The following is a 20,098-nucleotide window of genomic DNA, read 5'->3' on the forward strand; positions in this document are numbered from 1 at the left end:
AATTTTGAACTTTTTGCATAAAATCACTTATACAGAAGAATACTTGAAGCGCTTCTCTTCATAAGTGATTTTGGGCTTCCCAAAATAGGCCCTAATTGTCTCGCACATAGGTTTCTCTTATTAATCTACTCGCATAATATGAACTAGGAAAATCTTGTATACAACCGATCAATATAACACTTCTCTTACACTAATACGCTCACATGTTAGTCACGCGACCAGTTCTACGATGGGAAAGTTATCTACAAGGGTTATATACAAGAATCGTAACGTAAAAGTACGGTAAACGATTGTCATGTAGCAAATATGGAATCAACCTGACTCGAAGACGAATATAGCAGATATGGAATCAAACCGAATCCTGCTTCTCGAGTTATTTGTTCATTCGTCTGGTTTTTTCAACAAGCAATCTTACTTTGGTCGCCCTCTGTACGAGTATAGAAACTCGTAGATACTTCCTTTTACGTACTTCCCAACTTTACGTATGTTCTTAGTCACCCCTGATGCAACAAGATCTGCGTTTCTTGTAAACCTATACATTCATTAACAAACCCCAGATAACCCATTACGAATAAGGCATAACGTTTCAGAAAACTAGGATTCCATAATTGTCACTTGAATAGTCTAATCTTATGCTTGCCTGTTGAAGAAGAGACTTCCGGCTGACAGAGTCGGTTGCTGCCTCTGAGTCTGAGGGACTTCATGATCATCTAAAAGGTTATCACAGGCGATAAATAAAGCGACAACAAATGTTTAATGTAACCTTTGACCTTAACTTAAGTGCACAAGTACTTTTCGAAATCATTTCTAGAAACCAAACACTAGTTTATACATCATTTCTAACCAATGTGAAAATCTGTTCAACCAAAGTAACTTACGCGACCTCATTATCTGCGTGCCAGTTTTGCAGGAAACATCTTGACTACATTGGAGGCAAACTATTGTAGGCAAAACCTAGAAAGAGAGATACAAGGGAAAAAAGGCGGGTAAACAAAAATTCAATTCCTTACCCCGTTTGCGATGGACATGGGCAGAAACAGGAGCGGCAGCAGGTGTCTTTTGAACCTTTCTTTTGCCAACCAAAAGCTGCAGTAACTCATGTCAGTCAGAATGCTTGGCTAAACAAAGATTAATGTAGGGAGAAGCACTTTATGTAGAAATTTCATGTGTCGAGAAAGTCAGCTTCTGCATAGACTTAATTACTTCTAGTTTTCTAAGCACCAAACGCATTGATCCAACTCCAAATTGCACCAGAAGCTCACATGTCACATCCTCTAATGAATGGTTCATAGCTTGTTATCATGCAATGTATTTAGATCTTGTATAGCACGATCGGATGAGAGCTCACTGTTCAAGGGCTTGTTTGGATTAGGTTTCATAATTCACTATATTTAAGGTATGTTAAAGAATCAATGAAAAAATTGCGTCCAACTTTTTGAAGATAGAAGATGGATAACCCATCAAGGAAACTTATCCCTTGCTATCACCCCAAAATTGTAGGATTACAAGGATAACCTCCTCCATGTCTACTCCCCTCAAAATGAAAAATCATTCACCTCGATTGTCAAGTGAATTATAAGAGTTATCCATTCCGGTCCCGTCCTAGGCATCAAATGAGCCCTAAATGGCTAAAAGTAAAAGCTAATCCAATTAATATAAAAGAAACACGAAAAACGACATGCAAGCTCCATGTATTGAAGAAATCAGTTAAGGTCAATTGCCCACATCTCATATTAGCACATAATACAATGTTTTACTCTGTTTTTATGTGAGGGCTTAGGAGAGAGGAGAGATATTTAACCTTGAGACCGTAGCAAACGGGCAATTCTGATTGTTCCTCGGAATGGTCTTTCGTAATTCGATCCAAATACACAGAGTAACCAGCACAAGCATAACGAAATTCAGTAAGATGTCGATCATCTTTAGAAGCTTTCATTTCAGTTTCTGCAACTATTGACTGAGGCACTGGTCACCAAAATCTGCATATTAGCAGCTAGTCCAATAAAACAACTATTGAATTTTGAATGTCTATATTTTTGTATTATGTAAAACCAAGTACAAGGAAATCTCATATAAATGAGCGGAAGAAAGGAAAATAAACAGAAGCCGAAAACAGTAAAGCAGAAAGAAAGGAAAAGTAAAGCAGAAAACATGAAAAAGTAAAGGTGAGAAAACATGGAAAAGTAAAGCAGAAAACATGGAAAAGAAAAGGTGACAACTATGACAGCCAATGTACCATACATACACCCATGCTTTCTTCTAATACTCCCTCTCAAGCTGGATCAAAGGGATTAATTGATCCAAGCTTGAACAAAAGACGTTGAAAATCAGCAAAGGGTAATCCTTTTGTGAAAATATCCGCAAGTTGATCATGACTGCGCGTGTAGTGAGTGTCGATCACATTGGACTGAACTTGATTTCTGACGTAGTGACAATCAACTTCAATATGTTTAGTTCGCTCATGGAATACAGGATTCGATGCAATGTGCATCGCGGCCTGATTATCACAATGTAGGGACATGGGTTGTTGATGAGGAAAACCTAAAGTCAACAGAAGGCTTTTGAGCCAAATAAGTTCACAAGCAATGGACGCCATAACACGATACTCTGCCTCTGCACTAGAGCGTGCAACAACACTTTGTTTCTTGCTTTTCCAGGTAACTAGGTTGCCTCCCACAAACGTACAAAACCCAGTGGTAGACTTGCGATCGAGAGAATTGCCTGCCCAGTCAGCATCGGTATAGCCTGAGATCTGAGTGTGACTATTGTTGCGCATAAGAATTCCTCTACCAATGGAACCCTTAAGATAACGTAGTACACGATGAACAATCTTCAAATGATCCATGCTTGGAGAGTGCATAAACTGGCTAACAATGCTGACAGCATATGATATATCAGGACGTGTGATAGTCAGATAAATGAGTTTGCCAACCATTATTTGATAGTAACTTAAATTGGGAACTGGATCACCGTGAGTTTTTAGCTTCAAGTTGCTATCCAAGGGGGTACGAGCAGGCTTGCAATCTGTCATTTTTGCTTCGTGAAGAAGATCCATGACATACTTGCGTTAGTTGAGGAAGAAACCCTTGTGAGAGTGTGCCATCTCGATGCCCAGAAAGTATTTGAGAGTGCCAAGATCCTTGATAGCAAACTTGTTGTTGAGATACTGTTTAAGAGCATTAATCTCTGACATATTATCACCTGTCACAATTAGATCATCAACATAAATGAGCACAACTAGTTTACCCACTAAGCTGGAACGAACAAATAGGGAAGAATCCGCAATACTTCGACAAAAACCAACCCTTTCCAGAACATGACTGAGCTTGGCATACCATGCACGTGGACTTTGCTTGAGACCATAAATGGATTTATGAAGTTTGCACACCATTTCTGGATTGTTTGATTGAGGATGACCTGGGGGTAGCTTCATGTAAACCTCTTCTTCAAGTTCACCATGCAGGAAAGCATTTTTAACATCCATTTGAAAGAGAGGTCATGCATTGTTAATTGCAACCGACAACAATACTCTAACAGTGTTCATTTTTGCCACTGGAGCAAATGTCTCTTTATAATCGACGCCATAGGTTTGTGTAAAACCTCGAGCAACCAAGCGAGCCTTATTCCTTTCGATCAAAGAATGGTTGGCAAACTCATTTATCTGACTATCACACGTCCTGATATATCATATGTTGTCAGCATTGTTAGCCAGTTTATGCACTCTCCAAGCATGGATCATTTGAAGATTGTTCATCGTGTACTACGTTATCTTAAGGGTTCCATTGGTAGAGGAATTCTTATGCGCAACAATAGTCACACTCAGATCTCAGGCTATACCGATGTTGACTGGGTAGGCAATTCTCTCGATCGCAAGTCTACCACTGGGTTTTGTACGTTTGTGGGAGGCAACCTAGTTACCTGGAAAAGCAAGAAACAAAGTGTTGTTGCACGCTCTAGTGCAGAGGCAGAGTATCGTGCTATGACGTCCACTGCTTGTGAACTTATTTGGCTCAAAAGCCTTCTGTTGACTTTAGGTTTTCCTCATCAACAACCTATGTCCCTACACTGTGATAATCAGGCCGCGATGCACATTGCGTCGAATCCTGTATTCCATGAACGAACTAAACATATTGAAGTTGATTGTCACTACGTCAGAAATCAAGTTCAGTCCAAGGTGATCGACACTCACTACACGCGCAGTCATGATCAACTTGCGGATATTTTCACAAAAGGATTACCCTCAGCTGATTTTCAACGTCTTTTGTTCAAGCTTGGATCAATTAATCCCTTTGATTCAGCTTGAGGGGGAGTATTGGAAAAAAGCATGGGTGTATGTATGGTACATTGGCTGTCATAGTTGTCACCTTTTCTTTTCCATGTTTTCTGCTTTACTTTTCCATGTTTTCTCACCTTTACTTTTCCATGTTTTCTGCTTTACTTTTCCTTTCTTTCTGCTTTGCTGTTTTCGGCTTCTGTTTCTTTTCCTTTTTTCCGCTCATTTATATGAGCTTTCCTTGTACTTAGTTTTACATAATACAAAAAGATAGACATTCAAAATTCAATATATTGGAAGAAAGCATGGGTGTATGTATGGTACATTGGCTGTCATAGTTGTCACCTTTTCTTTTCCATGTTTTCTGCTTTACTTTTCCATGTTTTCTCACCTTTACTTTTCCATGTTTTCTGCTTTACTTTTCCTTTCTTTCTGCTTTGTTGTTTTCTGCTTCTGTTTCTTTTCCTTTCTTCCGCTCATTTATATGAGCTTTCTTGTACTTGGTTTTACATAATACAAAAATATAGACATTCAAAATTCAATATGGTATCAGAGCAGTGACCCTAACCGGCCTGTCTCTGTGGTGTTCTCTTGAGAGATTTGTGAGCTTCTTGTCCTTTAATCATGGCTGAAGAAAGCTTAGTAAATTTGGAAGGAGACGGCTTTCATGCTACTCCACCATCACCACACTCAGATATTGATATCAACCCAAATCAACGTCTTAGTTCTGTCTTGCTAAATGAGTTTTAACTATCTTCCATGGGAGAGAGCAGTTTCTCTTGCTCTGGGAGGACGATCAAAGCTTGGTTATGTTAATGGTGCTATTCCAATGCCTGAGACTACCTCACCGGAGTATGATGCTTGGCTATGCAAAGATCAGTTGGTCATGTCGTGGCTACTCAATTCCATGGATCGTAAGATTGCAGAAATTTTTAGCTATGCTGAATCCTCCATGACTCTTTGGAAAAATCTCAAGGAAATGTATGGAAATCAGAACAATGCGGCTAGAGTGTTTCAGTTAAAGAAGGACATTGCTGGTTTGCAACAGGAAGGGAAGCCATTTGTCCAACATCTTGGAAAGCTGACCACTATGTGGAACGAGCTGAATGTGTATCGACCACACACCATCGACGCTGCTGTGCTAACTAAAAGAGCCGAGGAAGACAAAATATTCCAACTCCTAGCAAGCCTGAGCCCTGAATTCGAAGATCTTCGAAGCCATATCCTCATGAATCCCGACCTGCCTTCTTTTTCAAGTGTGTGTGCCACAATTCAAAGAGAAGAGGTTCGAAGGAAAGTCATGACCTTGGACATGAAGGCAAATATACCAAAAGCTAAGGCTTACTTCTCTAACCAAAAACTTGGTGAGGAGAGAGGCTACAAAGGAAAGAAAACTGGCTTAAAATGTAGCCATTGTGATGCTGGTGGGTACTCAAGAGACCGATGCTGGATTCTTCATCCAGAGTTAAAACCAAAGTTTCCTAGGGATAACAAAGGTGTCTCGAAAGGCTCGTACAACCCTTCTTACAAGGCAAATCATGTTGCCACAACTTCTTTTGATGGAGCACTGAAGTTCACCACTAATCCAGCTGCACTGATCAACGAGTTTGCTATGTTTCTTCACAAGAAACAAGGTCTTGGAGATAGTGAAGGACCACTAAATCAGTGTGACAACAATCAAACTGCACTACTAGGATAGTTTGCTGGCTTCCTGGCTGGAAATGAAGGCGTGGTACAAGGGACATCCCAGGTATCTTACACTCCTTCTCAACTGCTCTCAACATTGGTAATGTGCATGATTATTGGATTATAGATTCTGGAGCCACTGATCATATGACTAACAAGTCTACAAACTTGCATAAATTTGAAAAATTTTCTATTCCATCTCAAGTGTCAGTTGCCAATGGAAAAAATGCTATGGTTATGGGAAAAGGAAAAATACATTTGATCTCAAGTGATGTCGAGTCTGAGGCTCTTTATGTTCCCTCATTCCCTTTTCAACTTTTATCTGTTAACAAGATCACAAACTCATTAAATTGTCTTGCCATTTTCTCTCCCAAAAATGTGATCTTTCAGGATGTAGTCACCAAGAAGACAATTGGTGAATGATTTTTCTTAAATGGTCTCTACTATCTTTCCAAGCATATTCAAGTTCCCAAGGTTTTTCAAGTCACTTCAAGCTTAGCTCAAGAACAACTTTGGCACCAACGTCTAGCACATCCTTCTGAAAAAGTTCTATCCACCTTGTTCCCAAATATGTGCAAAGTTACAAGTCCTTGTGATGTTTATCATTTTTCTAAGTTTACTAGATTACCATTTACTTCCTCTTTGTCTAGGGCTAGTAACCCTTTTGAAATCGTGCATTCCGATGTTTGGGGACCAACTATAGAGTCTTTTGATGAATACAAATATTTTGTAACTTTTGTGGATGATTTCACAAGGATTACTTGGTTGTATCTTTTGAAATTTAAAAGTGAAGTGATGAAAGTTTTTCAAGATTTTCATAGATTTGTGGCCACCCAATTTGCTTCAAAAATTCATATTTTACGATCAGATAACTGCACAGAATATATGTCTCATAACATGTCACACTACTTGAGCATGCATGGTATATTACACCAAACAAGCTGTGTTGGAACACCTCAACAAAATGGGGTGGCCGAGAGGAAGAATAGAGATCTACTTGAGAAGACTAGAGCTCTTATGTTTCACATGAATGTGCCTAAGAAGTTTTGGTCTCAAGGAGTCCTTACTGCGGCATATCTCATCAATAGATTGCCTAGTAAAGTGTTGAATTTTAAATCACCTTATGAGGTCTTGAAAAATAGAAAGATCAACTTTTCCCATTTGAGAGTCTTTGGGTGTACATGTTTTGTTCACATTCAAACTCAAAATCGTGACAAGCTAGACCCAAGGGCTGCCAAATGTGTCTTTCTAGGTTATTCATCTACCCAAAAAGGTTACAAGTGCTATAATTCAACAACTAGAAAAATGGTTGTTTCAAGGGATGTTAAATTTGAAGAACATGTTCCTTACTTCTCACAATCACTGGATTACTCTAGACAGGGGGAGCATTTGATGGACTTATTTCCTTTTCCATATCCAAACGGAGAAGATGCAACATGCACTCCTAGTGATCATGTGCCGAATGATGTTAACCTTCACTCGGTGGAACATCTTGAAGATGAAAACCCTTCCTCATCGGAGATTCACATTGCATCCTCCAGTGATCCTTCCAACCATGATGTTGTTCAAATACCTGTAGTTCAATCTCCTACAGTTCGTCGCAATCCTGCACGAGAGAGGAAACTTCCATCCAAGTTGCATGATTATGTGACCTACATTGCCAGGTATCCCGTGACTGATGTTATTGATTATAGCAAAGTCTCATCTTCTTTTGCTACATTCCTAAGTGCTATTAATGAAGCTCGACAACCTCAAAGTTTTCAAGAAGCCAATCTTCACAGTGAGTTGAGAAATGCTATGGCAGAGGAGCTTCAAGCCCTCCATGAAAACAACACATGGTATCAGAGCCAGGGGACGGGCCCGTACTGCTACGTGATTGGGTGGGTCCCCATTGGCCCCGCGTGATTGTCCACGTAGGCCAAAGATGCCACGTGTTTGGGTGGGTCTCATTGGCCCCGTGTGATTGGATGAGTCCCGACATGGCTCCACGTGGTTGCCAATGTGTGGAAATTCACGTGTGACCCATAAGTGGGGTCTCACGTGCGGGGGAGTGTTGGAACCCCCAATCCCACATCGGATAGAGGGAGAAGAGAAGAGTGCTTTAAATAGAAATACCCCTCTCTAATTAACACCGAGACCTATTGTGATAAAACCCCACACCTAAGGATTGTGCAGGTGGTTAAGTGGGGACAGTATCGGTGTTGTTGGAGTGAGCCCTCGGCCCGTCGACCTGAAAATTTCCACAACAACGATAGAACGAATTTCAACTGACAAAAAGAAGAAAGAACACCAAACCAACAATCTCAACTACAAAAAAAGGCGGTTCAAAAATCTAAATCGCAAAAATGGCGAAGAAAGATAAACCCTTTATAGGAAAATATAAGCAGATTGCAGCTCACAGGTGATGACTTTGGTTAATTTCCCAAGCAAAATTATCATCATTAATCTCAAATTTAAGGCGAAATGCTAAAACGATAAAAAGAGAAAAACTTTTGTAATAAACTCAAGCCAATACAAACCAGAACTCAGAAATTGAAACCCTAGAATTCAAAATTCAAAAGAAAGACTACCAAAAGTTCCGCAATTAGTAAGATTTCTGGTAATAAAATTGGTCCGTTGGTGAAGAACTAACGTTTTCTTATAAAAATTTTATCGGGAACCAAACAGAAAATAGCGAAGAGGAGAGAAAAAGGGAAAGAGGAGACCTTCGGGGATGGCGCGAGGAATGCCGACGCAGAGAGGATTGTAAGCCTTAGATTTGAGGGCGGAGGAATAATAGAGTGTTCCTTTGCATGATCTGCCTTTTTTGGAGGCTTTTGATTGGTCCGGGAGCTCGTCTTTGCCGCCGTTGTTCGTATCCATGGCGGCCCTCGTCATCGTCGTCGTCGTCGTCACTGTGTCATCTGTGACTGTCTGTTTCTCATTGTGTCGCGGTCGCTGTCTCGTTTGTCATTTCGCTCGGGTGGCCTCACGCATGGTTTTAACTCGCACGGAATGCTCTCTGGAGGCAGATTCTCTGCGCTCTTATGTGATCACCGTTAAACTACGTCAATATTTTATACAAGATAGAAATAGTAATATAAAATATTGACGTGATTTAACCATAACTACACAAAACAGGAGAGCATGGAAGTAAGAGGGTAGATAATCTGCCTCCATGCTCTCTTCTCCCGCTTACAAATTTACCGGACTATTTTTTATTTTATGATTAAAGTTGAGCTTTAGCATTCCTTTAAAATAATACGCAATGCAACCAAGTTTAGTTAAATTTGTTAGAATCATGTCTTACTGATTCTAAATTTAATTCTTCTTTTCGTAGTTTAGGTAAATTTAGCATGAAGTATCTTTTTGTGTATCAAAATGAGCTGAATGGAAAGTTCAAATTCACGGGTTGTGCATTAAGCTCATATAATCATCTTTGTTTCACTTTGTTAGTCGACGTGATCCATTCCGTTCAAGTTTTCAAAATAGTAAAATAGCAAAAGTTTTTCACCTTGGCCAATTTACTCCAAATGTTTCACTCCGGTGGCCAGCTATGTAAAGGTGGGGGCAGGGGCGTCGGTGGTAGCAACCGTCGAGGAAGGGGATTGGGGGCGGTGGAGTTCGGGATGGTATACAGGCGGGTTCAGTCGGTCCTGTTTCTGCGAGTGCAAGAGGCACAATATGTACATATTTTATTCACAAAAAAATGGAACCTTTTTTTGTTCTCTTACAAATATATGGAAGATTAATGAGTGACCAAATACGAAGCAAGAAGCTCGATCCAGTTGCGTTCTCTCTCTTCTTCGTCCTTGCAAATACGAAATCGTACTAATAAACTGGGAATGAAACTAAGAAAAGAAGGTGATGTAGCACAAGGTAAAGTTTATTTTATGCAAATCATGCTCCTGTGAACGGGATAATAGCCTTCCAGATCAACCAGCTCCAGGATCTGCTTTGTAGACCAAAGATAGGAAGAGTGCGAATCAATTATGTCCGTTACATCCACCTGCAAAAACGGAAAAAATACTGATATTGTTAAGGCGATTATTCATAAAAGCCGACATGGTTGTAAAGCATTGGATAAAGCAAGGAATTGAAAGAAATATCTTCAATCCGATATCAAATAGTAGAGAGAGAGAGAGAGAGAGAGAGAGAGAGAGCTCACATTCTCAATCCCTTGAACATTGATTGGTTGAATTCCAGCTAATCCTCGAGAAAGTAGACTGTTCATTAGGTGATCATTAGTTACAGTCGTGGGAAATCAAGAAATTAACATCAGCTCGTAAGCTAGTTCAAGGTCGAGATGAACTCTCATTTGTGTTTGTGTATGTGTGTATGCGACCAAAGGCTCCCCCAAAACAACCATTATGCATACCTAGCACGGAAAGCAACCCCAAGCATCCAATCATTTGTGGAGTACGCATTCACAAATCTTCCAGCCACCATCTGCAAATAGCAGGACGAGAAAAAAAAAATGTAAATTCTGCAAAGTTCAGTAGTGGAAAAAAAAATAATAAGAATTTTAATAACCTTTCTAGCAGCTTCCCATTTCTCATCTGCAATCGAGATGGGTGCTCCAAGCAGAACAACTCGTTCTACAAGTTCAGCTGCCAATATTGAGAATAAATAACGACTATTAATTCAGGTAGAGAAGATTGATGAGAAACTATCAATTTATTATCGCTTTACCATGATGTTCGGTTTCTGCCAAACACTGGAGACACTTGAAAATTACTCGTGCTCCAAGTGAGAAACCCACAAGTGTTACAGGCCTGAAATTCACAAAATGGATTTTTGTTTTGTTATGATTGGTTTTTCAGGAATGTTAGTGCTTTGAAGTTACGATATATACCTGTTCCCATGAATTCCCTTTAGTAACACCTCAGCAAGAAGTTTTCCTGCTTTGTCTGACCTGGAATTGAAAAAAAAATAGAACTAGCTGTCTAGCTATTAATTCATGACAAATACTACTTATGTAATTACTAAAACTTGAATATCTTCATAGGACCGTTCATCACAAAGTGCTTCGTACCATCTAATGAATAATTCCTGCAATCATAACAACAGCTTTTGGAAACCACATGTAAATAAGAAGTAACTGAAACGAGAGGTTTCCCCACTCTTCCCAGTAAGAGAGAAAAAGGACCTGTCCACGGCAATTGCCCATTTGCTGTCTATAAAAGCAGTAGCCGCAAGTAATGTTGCCGGCCAAGCAAATGCAGTTACAAGAGTGCCTAACACAGTCATCATTGCACCTTGCTTCATCAAACCCATTGCAATTGCTACATCAACCAGTGGCAAAATCATTACCCTGGGCAACTTTTATCATCATAGTAGTACTAAAAATAATAGTAGCCATGGGTCCAAAATAATTACTTGAGGTAAGCCAATCCTGAATTGCAGTGCTCACTGCAATTAAATTCTTAGACTCCCAGAGCACTGCATACCTATAGATTCATTAATGTCAAAATAGATAAGTCGTCTATTCATTCCATTTATGGATTAACACTCATGTAATTTCAAGTGTACCTTTCCAAATTGTCATCATGTCCCTCCCAAGGCTTTGTAAAGTCTTCCTCATCAAACACAAATCCTGAAACCAAGATCTCGACTGCTAGCCTCTGAAACATAAAGCGAGTAAAATTACAGTTTGAAGCAATAATAGATAGATATATGGATGGAGAAATATATCTCTATGTGAGAGAGAGAGAGAGAGAGAGAGAGAGAGAGAGAGAGAGAGAGTATAGCCAAACTCACGCCCTGGTTATGATTTTCTCCAGTAGCTTTGAACTCAAATTGATCGACACCTCCAGTTCTTCTAGCCATTTTGCTCCCTGTGAGTCCAGCTCCAGCAGCTTGATTGGACAGAATGAGCAATAATCCATAATTTAGTTTGCAAAAAAGCAATATGAAATATGAAACTGTTTGTAGAAAACATTTTTAACTAAATAAGAAAATCTATATAAATCATGAAGATATTTCCCACATAAACAAAATATTAAATCCAAAGATTCTAAAAGAAGCCCCCAAAAACAAAAACTTAAACCACTTAATCACCTCCAAATGATGCAGCAACAACAACGGAACCAGCAACAGATCCTGCAGCAGTTGCAGCTGCGGCAAACCCACTTGCTCCAATGACTGGGATGATAGTGCCCAATGTTGGAGCTAGAGCACCAAGTCCTGCAGCAATTGCGGGGGCTGCTAGTCCTGCAGAATAGTAAAACTACATGAATTGCAATGCAGAACCAAAACCAATAAATCTGATAGGAAATTAAATTCACCAGCAACAAGGAAAAAATCTTTAGGATCTATTACCACCAGTTATTGTCAACAACGCTCCTCCAGTTATTGCAGCAGCACCAATGATACCACCACGCTTCCATTTAGCCCATTTGTCTTTTGGTGATTGGGTTCCTTCTTTTTCTTCTTCTTGTTTTACTAATGCCATTGCAGAGCAAGCAACCATTGTCTCAATGGCTTCCTACAAAGCAAATTTTTTTTTTGGGGGGGGGGGGGGGGGGGGGGGAGAATCATAAAAGATCACCATAAACAATCAGGTAATGCAGTTACGGTCAATTTGTGTCAAAATAAGATACTAATCTGATCGTTCTCATTAATGATAAAAATGCCGAGGTTTCTTTTTCATATTGATCATACTTCTAGACACCTAACATAAGTAAGAACATTATCTACCAAAGCATATCTGGAATAGGGTACTCAGAGGGACAAGTACACATACCATTTTTATCCATTTGACGTCAAGCCAAGTTGCTAGCAAACGCAGAGCTACACGATGCCGAGCATCGTAACCCTTTCTCCGACGGGTACATTTCTTCTTCTCTTCACGTTTATCAGCCAGACAAGCTGTAAGAAGTTCATAGAGAACTGTAACTTTCCTCTCATAACTGAGCATTGTCAACTCTCCAATAGTTTTCTCACGAATGTCACTGGTAGACGCAACTGCATCTTTAACCCTAACCAGACTACCACCAGTCCCATGCAGATTTTCCAATTGCGAGTCCACTTCTTCAATTTTTTGTTTCACATCAGCTGTGGAGCATTTCTCCATCAGCTTCTCCAAATGCTCATCCACTTCTTCCCTTTTGTGCTTCACCGCAGCTGTGGACCCTTTCTCCTGTGAAGTTCCCAACTTCCCATCCGCCGCCTCAATGTTCTCTTTCACCTCAGTTGTGGAGAACTTCTCGCGGCATTCATTTTCATATTCACGATGCTTTTCCATCTTCGACTGGGAAGACTCATGATCCTTTTCCATGCTAGACGCCATAGCGTCAATACCTTTTGACAACGCAAGCTCTTGATCTGAATTTTCGGAAGCATCCTTACCATCACGACCACCTTCTTCAGCAAGCAACCTCAAGAACTATGACAAAAATCAAAATCAATAACAAAAACGAAACCCAAAACCTGAAAAAACCCGAATAAATTGTTTATCGCGATATTGCAACAAACGAACTTACAGCTCCAACATGATGGCTAGCAGGAGAAGTAGCAGCACTCTCCTGAAGTCCAGACCATGCTGCAGAATCAATCTCCAGAAACCTATTCACAATGCCTCAGGTACTCAAAACCCTAGAATTCAAATCCCTAAATATAAATTACTGTCCTAAATTCCCAACAATCTCAGCACCCAAACAGGGCAACGAAAAATTTCTACGATCACCTCAAATAAATAAATAAAAGAACTCAAAATTGAAGAAGAAAGTGGACCTGAAAACGGGTGCGAGGAGATCCGAGTTTTCGTGGACCCAGAGATCCGGGTCGTCGGAGACGGAGTCGGCGCTGCTGACGCTGCTGGTCCGCTCCTCCGTCGACTCTTCTTCTTGTGATGACAATCGCAGAGGGCGCGTCTGGTGGATCTGAGCCTGGTGAAGAGCGAACGCGAACAGAGCTCCGGCGGCGTACCGCTGCGTCGGCGTCAGATACGACGGCGGGGCCATGAGTGATGCCACCTGAAGCCTCGAATGAACTGAAATTTTTTTGAAATCCTGAAATTTGTCCTGACTACTTCTTCATTGCTTGTCCACGCGGCAACGTGAAGAGTTGTTTTCGATACAATTGATATACATATCAATTCATGTTAGTGACAACATATCAATTCATATTAGTGACAACATATCTTTTCGATACAATTGATATACATATCAATTCATATTAGTGACAACATATCAATTCATATTAGTGAGAGGAAGGAAGTAGGTATAAAATATTATACTGTAATTATAATAACACAAGGGGATGACAAATAAAAAAGGAATTGATAGATACTGATGTTATTGATCTTTTCTTCTTCTCAGTCTATTTTGATAGCACACGGAGCGCTCTATTTATAAAACAACTCCAAACGAGCGTAATAATTACACCTTGAAATTTATAGCACACACCTTTTAAAAATACAATCCTCATTCATTTTCCTAGTCAATATTAATGTGTGGGCATTCATTAACCCACAAATATTTTCAACACTTTCCCTTGGATGCCCACATATCAACATCAATTGCCTCGTTAAAACCTGACTCGGAAAAACCAAGTGGGAAACCATAGCGAAAGAAAAAGAATACAACTTTACCTGGATTGTTGATATAGTGTTAAGTATGTTTATGTTACCTCATTAAAACCTTGATAGGAAAAATCATGATCGAAGGAAAAAGAGTACAACATGCATGTATCATGGATGCTCCCCCTGATATGTATCTCCTCCTGATTCCGTATTTTCCAAATTTATCTGATTGGTAAGTCGACGTAATCCGATACTTTGCACTAACTTCTGAAACGTTCACTTTGGTAGAGATTTGGTGAACAAGTCTGCCAGATTTTCATTGAAACAGATTTGTCTGACTTCAATAACTTTAGCCTTCTGAAGCCCATGTGCACTGAAAAATTTTGGAGATATGTGTTTAGTTTTATCGCCCTTGATGAATCATTCCTTCATTTGGGCAACACAGGCTGCATTATCTTCATGGATGACAGTTGAAATGTCTGTCTTTGAAGGTAGACTACATGAATTCTGGATATGATGGATCATTAATCTTAACCAAGAACATTCACGACTTGTTTCATGTAAAGCAAGTATTTCTGAGTGATTTGAAGATGTAGCAACTAATGTTTGCTTTGTTGAGCGCTACGAGATTGCTGTATCTCCATTCTTGAACACATATCCAGTTTGTGAGCAGGTTTTATGCGGATCAAAGAGAAAACCAACATCTGCATATCTAACAAGGACCTGGTCATTTGTGGATTTATTTGAGTAGAAGAGACTCATGTCTGTTATCCCATGAAGGTATCGCAATACATCTTTGACTCCCTTCCAATGACGAATTGTTGGAGCAGAGTTATACCTTACTAACAAGTTGATTGAAAAATGTATATCTGATCTAGTACATTGTGCTAAATACAATAAAGCATCTATTACACTTCAATATGGTACTTCTGAACCAAGGACCAGTTCATCATCTTCTTTTGGAAAAAATGGAACTTTCTTAATGTCCAAATAACGAACGATCATTGGTATGCTGAGTGGATAAGCTTTGTCCATGCCAAATCGCTTCAGGATTTTTTCAATGTAAGCTGATTGGTGGACCAAAACTCCACTAGCACAATGCTCGATCTGTAGGCCGAGACAATATTTTGTTTTTCCAAGGTATTTCATTTCAAATTCACTTTTCAGATATTCAGCAGTTTTATTGAGTTCTTCAGGGGTTCCAACTAGGTTCATATCATCGACATATACTGCAATTATAGCATATCCAGTGTTGGATTTCTTAATGAACACACAAGAGCAAATGACATTGTTGGTATACCCTTCTTTGATCAAATACTTATTGAAACGATTATACCACATTCGTCCAGATTGTTTCAGCCCATACAATGATCACCTTAATTTGATTAAGAGCATACCTCGTGGTTTGTTAGTTGTTTCAAGCAACTTAAGTCCTTCTGGACTTTCATAGATATCTTAATATCTAATTCTCCATAAAGATACGCAGTGATGACATCCATAAGTTGCATGTCAAGTTTTTCTGAAACTACTAAACTTATTAAGTAACGGAACGTAATTGCATCCATTACAAGAGAGTATGTCTCCTCGTAATCAATTTCAATTCTTTGTGAAAAGCCTTATGCAATGAGTCGTGCTTTATATCTTGCAATCTTGTTTTTCTCATTTCGCTTTCTTATGAATACCCATTTGTAACCCACATGGTTTATACCAAGCGGGGTTTGGACTACTAGTCCAAAAACATTTCGCCTTTCCAAATAATTTAATTCTGCCTGGATTGCATTTTTCCACTTAGGCCAATCTTATCTTTGTTTGCATTCATCAACAGAGCGGGGTTCAATATCATCACTTGATATGATTTCAGTGGCTACTGCGAACGCGAACATGTTGTCGATGATTATTTCATTCTGATCCCACAATTCATTAGTACAAGCATAATTTATAGAGATTTCTTTGCTTTCATGCACCTCTGTTTCTTTAAATACATGTGTCTCTTCAAGGATATTTTCTTTTTCTGAAAGTACAGGATCATGAATTGTGGATTTGTCATTCATTTTTTTCTTCTTGAATGATTTCGTTTGGATTCAGTTGTGCCATCGTCTTTTTCTTTCAAAAGGATGAATCTTTGGAACCTGGGAGTCTACCACGCTTCAGATGTGCACCAGATGAATCATTCGCTGGCACTTTATTTTGTCCAACAGGGACATCAATTCTTGCAAGTGCATTTGTAGCTGGTATATGTGATTTTGTCACTTTCATAGCATCATTAAATGCATCTGGCATTTGATTGGCAATACCTTTAAGATGAACGATTATTTTCACTTCATTTTCACATTGAGTGCTATATGGATCAAAATGAGATAAGGTGGGAACAGCCCATGTCAGCTTTTGTCATTCTTCTGGAACGGTCTTTTCTCCCCCTAACGACGGGAAGACTATCTCATCAAAGTGACAATCAGTAAAACAAGCTGTAAACATATAACCTTTCAAGTGTTCCAAATATCTAATGATACAATGAATCAAAACCCACATAAATTCCCAGTCTACGCTAAGGTCCCATTTTAATGCGTTATGGTGGTGCAATAGGCACATAAACAGCACAACCAAAAACTCGTAAGTGTGAAATGTTCGGCTAATGCCCAAACACGAGTTGCATTGAGGAGTATTGGTAGTTGGTTATAGGTCTCAATCGAATCAATGATGCATCATGTAAGATGGCATGTCCCTATGCATAGACTGACAATTTTATTTTCATAAGCAGAGTGCGGGCTATTAATTGAAGCCACTTGATAAATGCCTTTGCTAAACCATTTTGAGTATGGACATGAGGAATAAGATGTTCAACATCAATGCCCAATGTCATGCAGTAATCATCAAAGGTTTGAGACGTAAATTCACCAGTGTTATCAAGTCGGATTGACTTAATAGGATAATCTAGGAACTGTGCTCGCAACTTAATTATATGAACAAGAAGTCTTGTAAAAGCTACACTCCAAGTAGACAAGAGACAAACATGTGACCATTGGGTAGATGCATTAACCAAAACCATAAAATATCGGAATGGTCCACATGATGGTTAAATAGGCCCACAAATATCCCCTTGAATTCTTTGCAGAAATGATGGGCATTTAGCATCAACCTTTAGTTGTAATGATCTAATTACCAACTTCTCTTGAGAACAAGTCTTACAAGGATTATCATTTGAGATAGTAATGTGTCTGCTTAATAATGGATGGTCATTAAAGTTGGCAATGATTCTGCGCATCATGGTAGCTTCTGGGTGACCCAGACGGTTATGCCAAAGCATGTAAACTTTTGAATCAATGAACTTCTGGTTCATGACAATATGTGATTCAACTGTCTTTATGTATGTATAATACAATCCACTTGTCCAACCATGCAACTTCTCCAATATACACTTCTACGTATCATTGGAGGTAATGCATAGATACTCCACATTTTTTGCACTTTTCGTTTCAATATGGTATCCATTTAAACGTATGTCTTTGAAACTTAACAAATTTTGAGTAAATCGAGTAGCGTATAATCCATTCTGTATGGACAATATTGTTCCATTTGGTAATATAATATGGGCTTTTCCTGAGCCTTCAATTACATCTAATTGACCTGATATTGTTGTTACCCTTACTTTTGTAAGGATCAATCTTGAGAAATACTTTCGATCTTGAAGTATTGTATGTGTGGTTGAGCTGTCTGCAAGACAAATATCGTCGTTATTTCTCATGTTTTGAGAATGACCATAGTTTTTATCCATACTTTCTTAGTAAAGGGGATCACAGTTAAAAACAATTTATAACAGGAAATTTAAATGCCACTTTAATTGAATTTGAAATGCTAGTTTTAAACTACAAGTTCAGTACATCAAACATAAATGATTCAGTCAGACTGGTACACTTCAATCCCTATTTCCACAATGAAGTCTGAAACATCTAGGTGGGTTGTGTTTAATTGCCCTCATAAATCACACACTGCATCAGGTATATCCATTGGTTTAGCCTGATCGAGAAAATTTGTCTCAACACCCTTCTCCTTGATGGAGGCTTGATATAGATCCACCAGATGTTTTGGGTATGACAAGTATGCGCCCAGTGCCCATTGCCACCACACATATGGCAAGCTCCTTTAAAGTTTTTGGGAACATTGTTCATATGAGCTTTGCCTTTGTGGCGAATTATATTTTTGAAGCTCGGGCCTAAATTATGCTCTGGTTGTGAAATTGTACATCATAATTCTTGCCTTTCCCGTTCCACCGTCTTCGCCTGTGGCTACGTCCTCGTTTATGATTATTACCACCAAAGGGTGTGGAGTTTACTTCGAGGGAAGCAGCATTCACTTCTGGGAATGGTGCAAATCCAGTAGGTAGGGACTAATGATTTTTTCATCAGGAGCTCATTGTTTTGTTCAGCTACTAGGAGCATAGATATCAACTGGTTGTATTTAGTGAAACATCGCTCTCTATACTGCTGTTGTAGGAGCACATTAGAGGCATGAAAGGTGCTGAAATTTTTTTCTAGCATATCTTCCTCAGTGATGGTTTCCCCATAGAGTTTCATCTGGGAGCTAATTCTGAATATCGCAGAATTTTACTCAGCCACTGACTTGAAATCCTGGATCCTTAGGTGAGTCCACTCATAACGAGCTCTTGGAAGAATCACCGTTTTCTGGTGATTGTATCTGTTTCTTAATACATTCGAGAGAGCTAACGGATCTTCAACCGTTAGGTACTCGTTCTTTAGTCCTTCATTAAGGTGGAGACAGATAAAGATCATGACCTTCGCCCGATCTTGAGAAGATGCATTGTTCTCCTCCTTGATTGTTTCTCCAAGATTTCCTACCTCCAAATGGATCTTGGTATCCACTACCCAAGTACGGTAGTTCTTCCCAGTAATGTTCAGGGCAACAAAATCAAGCTTTGCCAAGTTCGTCATTTTCTTTTCTGAAGGAAAACTAAGATGTGTAAGAACTTGCAATAATATGTATTTTGGAGGTATGTAGTGTTAGAACTTCTGATTCTTACAAATTTTTCATTTTGATATTCAGGCTAAAATGTAGTGTTACTACGGTCTAGTAGTATTTCTCTTCGCTTGGAAATGAAAGGTCTTAGGTTCAAATCTCGTGAATGGCGATTCGATACCAAATTAGGTTGCCCACTATGTGACTTGGTCGAACTGCCCCTCCTCTTAGTGTAAAAATATCGATGTTCTCAAAAAAAAAAAAAAAAAAAAAAAAAAGAAAAACAATGTTTCCATCTTCATTTATAATAGATTGTTACATGTGACTATGATAGTCTGGTAGGTTTAAGATGTTACCGTGAGTCGTAATCGAAGTGTCAACAAATCTCTCTCCTCACTAAGTTATATTGCGTGTCATAGTGTGTATAGTCACTCATGCGAGTGTAAGCGATTTTCTGATTATAAATCATTACAACTATACATGACCCACAATTAGAAATGACCAACGCTTATGGTAGAATTAGTTGCCCAAGCACGCATGAGTGATTTTTTTACCACGGATTACTAAACCACCTAAATTGATACGGTAAACATAACCCTATATTTAGGTATGATTGGATGGAGTTGCCATTTAAGATCAAGCAACTTAGCAAAATGCACGAGAAG

At 39.2% G+C, this 20,098-nt stretch overlaps 2 protein-coding genes and 1 pseudogene across 3 annotated transcripts; 1 reads left to right on the forward strand and 2 right to left on the reverse strand.

The window, feature by feature from the left end:
- Positions 1–139: 139 nt before the first annotated feature.
- Positions 140–8,962, reverse strand: LOC148690801 (uncharacterized). Of its 2 annotated transcripts, XM_088686060.1 has the most exons (6): positions 8,665–8,962; positions 1,802–1,965; positions 1,557–1,628; positions 1,011–1,086; positions 641–710; positions 140–532 (listed from the first exon to the last, which is right to left on the reverse strand). In XM_088686060.1, the coding sequence occupies exons 1-6, from the start codon at positions 8,834–8,836 to the stop codon at positions 412–414; spliced, it is 675 nt and encodes a 224-aa protein (XP_088542186.1). In that variant the 5' UTR covers positions 8,837–8,962; the 3' UTR covers positions 140–411. The 2 variants fall into 2 exon arrangements, with proteins under 2 accessions (XP_088542186.1, XP_088542187.1); XM_088686061.1 differs by lacking the exon at positions 1,557–1,628 and having other exon boundaries at positions 8,665–8,957.
- Positions 4,611–5,972, forward strand: LOC148690802 (uncharacterized; annotated as a pseudogene).
- Positions 8,963–9,614: 652 nt separating the features above from the next.
- LOC137735153 (transmembrane and coiled-coil domain-containing protein STS1) lies at positions 9,615–14,082 on the reverse strand. Its single transcript, XM_068474548.2, has 15 exons — positions 13,673–14,082; positions 13,423–13,504; positions 12,684–13,325; positions 12,260–12,425; positions 11,999–12,151; positions 11,699–11,796; positions 11,471–11,562; positions 11,318–11,388; positions 11,088–11,223; positions 10,794–10,853; positions 10,631–10,713; positions 10,472–10,548; positions 10,317–10,387; positions 10,107–10,164; positions 9,615–9,947 (listed from the first exon to the last, which is right to left on the reverse strand). Exons 1-15 carry the CDS (start codon positions 13,900–13,902, stop codon positions 9,825–9,827), a joined length of 2,142 nt encoding a protein of 713 aa, XP_068330649.2. The 5' UTR covers positions 13,903–14,082; the 3' UTR covers positions 9,615–9,824.
- Between the last annotated feature and the right edge of the window lie 6,016 nt (positions 14,083–20,098).

Source organism: Pyrus communis, chromosome 15 (genome assembly GCF_041283825.1).
Source record: "Pyrus communis isolate YQ-2024b chromosome 15, ASM4128382v1, whole genome shotgun sequence".
Lineage (NCBI taxonomy): Eukaryota > Viridiplantae > Streptophyta > Magnoliopsida > Rosales > Rosaceae > Pyrus > Pyrus communis.

What these genes read in the sequence shown, in the direction of transcription:
- LOC148690801 (XM_088686060.1), bottom strand. Translation starts at nt 8,836, where the DNA reads ATGACGAGGGCCGCCATGGATACGAACAACGGCGGCAAAGACGAGCTC. An exon ending in CCGTTTGCTACGGTCTCAAG is followed by an intron (nt 1,629 to 1,801) that starts GTTAAATATCTC and finishes TTTTACTTTTAG; the next exon opens with CCATTTAGGGCTCATTTGAT. An exon ending in GGAAGTCTCTTCTTCAACAG is followed by an intron (nt 533 to 640) that starts GCAAGCATAAGA and finishes ATGAATGTATAG; the next exon opens with GTTTACAAGAAACGCAGATC.
- LOC137735153 (XM_068474548.2), bottom strand. Translation starts at nt 13,902, where the DNA reads ATGGCCCCGCCGTCGTATCTGACGCCGACGCAGCGGTACGCCGCCGGA. An exon ending in CTCCTCGCACCCGTTTTCAG is followed by an intron (nt 13,505 to 13,672) that starts GTCCACTTTCTT and finishes CATTGTGAATAG; the next exon opens with GTTTCTGGAGATTGATTCTG. An exon ending in GTTGTTGACAATAACTGGTG is followed by an intron (nt 12,152 to 12,259) that starts GTAATAGATCCT and finishes ACTATTCTGCAG; the next exon opens with GACTAGCAGCCCCCGCAATT.